Raw genomic sequence first — 1,984 nt, 5'->3', positions numbered from 1 at the left:
TTTTCATTTCAACGTCGGCAGTGATGGAATTTCTAAAAAGGCTATCTCCACCGGTCCATTCAATAATATATGAAGCGATGGCATCATCCTGACACCCTACACCTTTCACTCTCAGGTCCAGCCATTAGCCGAGTCATGAGTGGAGAGCTGGAGAGAGGCGGGCAAAATGGAGCGACACTGGGGAGGTGGAAGCTGTGATGAATAATTTAACGTGAATCCAGCGTAGTTTTGAAAGAATTCTCCCCGTCAGTCCTGCAGCCTCGCTCAGTTACTCTCAGTGTGTACAGCACTGTGGGCTGGAGAGGAGACCGGCGCTTTAAATAGCCTGTTGACTTGAGATTTTCCAGTTGAAGCTCCACAGGGAGTCTGAGGATGGTTCCTTACTTCTTCTTGCTCCTCTGCTGGCTGACTCTCCCTCTACAAGGTAAAGACTTACTGCACTTTGGCTTGCTTTAACAACAAAGACGTTGAGTTGGAGACAAGCTGGGGCGAGTCGACTTTGTCTTTATCACAAACTGCTGCCATTATTATGTCAAATTGCTCAGTGCAGCCAGAGGGAGGGCCGTAAAAATTTGATCCATCAAACAGGCCAGAGGCAGATGATCTACGAGTGTGTTTAATTATGTGTTGTTCATCCTCGAGAGCTGACGCAGTCCATTCCCAACAGTCTGTGAGGTCTTGTAAAACTTTTCTGAAGACACTTGCTAATAAACATCTGTCAAAACTGAGCTCGTAGAGGCTGTTTTTGTCGCCCTGAAGAAAACAACACAAGAGCTTTTCTCCCTTGACAGTGACAGTAACTGACTCCGGCTGCTTGTGTTACAGGTCTGGAGATACTTGACCCTGAGGAAGTGGAGTACATTCGCTCCAATGCTACAGCGACAGTGGGAGGCTCAGTCACTTTGGACTGTGGCTCCACCGTGCCCACCATCTTCATCTGGGGCTTCACCAAACCAGGAACTGAGAGTAACGTAGCAGTGGCTTACAACTACGGACAAGGCCCGAAGCTCCAGTCCCAGTCCAGCAGTCTGGGACGGATGCAGGTTCTTGTCAACACCTCCGCTTTAGTCATAGAGGAGCTTCAGAGGGATGCTGAGGGGATGTACACCTGCCAGGCTCTGTACGATACGGACGAAGGCGCCAGGATAACTTTCTACTTCACCCGGCTGGACGTGGAGGACGACTGATGATAGCGTTCAGCGTCGTCACTTCAGAAGTGTGCTGCATTAATGTCTGCTTTTAAGACTCGTGACCACTGTGTGCTTCTTCCAACCATCTGCTTTAAAGAGTTCCTGAAAACTCCCCAAAACAAACTTATCTCCAGTGGTATTTAGTCATGAGGTTAACAGTAAAAGTTTGTGTTTGTGAAAGTCCTGTGTGAAAGCCAAACTGACCATTTCATGTTAACTAGGTAAACGTTACATTACGTTCATGTTGTCCTGTACAATGTTGTCAGAAAAAGACATACCTCCTTTGTTGGTGTGGAGTTTGAAAGATGGAGGTGCACAACAAAAAGAAACTATTGAGTTGCATTCTGGGAATTGTAGTATTTAAAAACCAGCTAAGGCTCTGTGGCATTGTTGAGTACCTCAATGTGTGTTTGGAGACAAAGTCCTGGTTACTGTGGATCATCCACAGTCCTCAGTGTGTTCAGTTAAATCAGAAGTACTTTCTATCAGAGATACACAGTTACACTGTGGATTATCAGTGGGCTGTTTCTGTGCCGGCACCTTGCTGAACATTTTCTAAAGGTAATTTAAATTCCACTCACCTCCATCGTATTGAGCTGGAGGCAGAAATCTGAGGTCACAGGTCAAACAAAACCTGGACTAATAAACCCAAAACTACCAGGCTGAATACCACCAGAGTTAAGTGAGAAAATGTGTTTTTTGTCATTTGTGTGAACAGACTTTTTAGCACTAGGCTGGCCTGTGATACACACTGAACCACTTTGATCAGTCAACGACTGCTATTGTGTCCAGCA

At 46.1% G+C, this 1,984-nt stretch overlaps 1 protein-coding gene across 1 annotated transcript; it reads left to right on the top strand.

The window, feature by feature from the left end:
- Nucleotides 1-354: 354 nt before the first annotated feature.
- LOC311256169 (uncharacterized protein) lies at nucleotides 355-1,209 on the top strand. Its single transcript, XM_084351018.1, has 2 exons — nucleotides 355-424; nucleotides 826-1,209. Exons 1-2 carry the CDS (start codon nucleotides 373-375, stop codon nucleotides 1,185-1,187), a joined length of 414 nt encoding a protein of 137 aa, XP_084207144.1. The 5' UTR covers nucleotides 355-372; the 3' UTR covers nucleotides 1,188-1,209.
- Nucleotides 1,210-1,984: the final 775 nt, after the last annotated feature.

Source organism: Pagrus pagrus (assembly GCF_965226575.1).
Source record: "Pagrus pagrus genome assembly, chromosome: 4".
NCBI classification, from domain to species: Eukaryota; Metazoa; Chordata; class Actinopteri; order Spariformes; family Sparidae; genus Pagrus; species Pagrus pagrus.
This window is presented reverse-complemented; position numbering and strand designations above follow the sequence as displayed.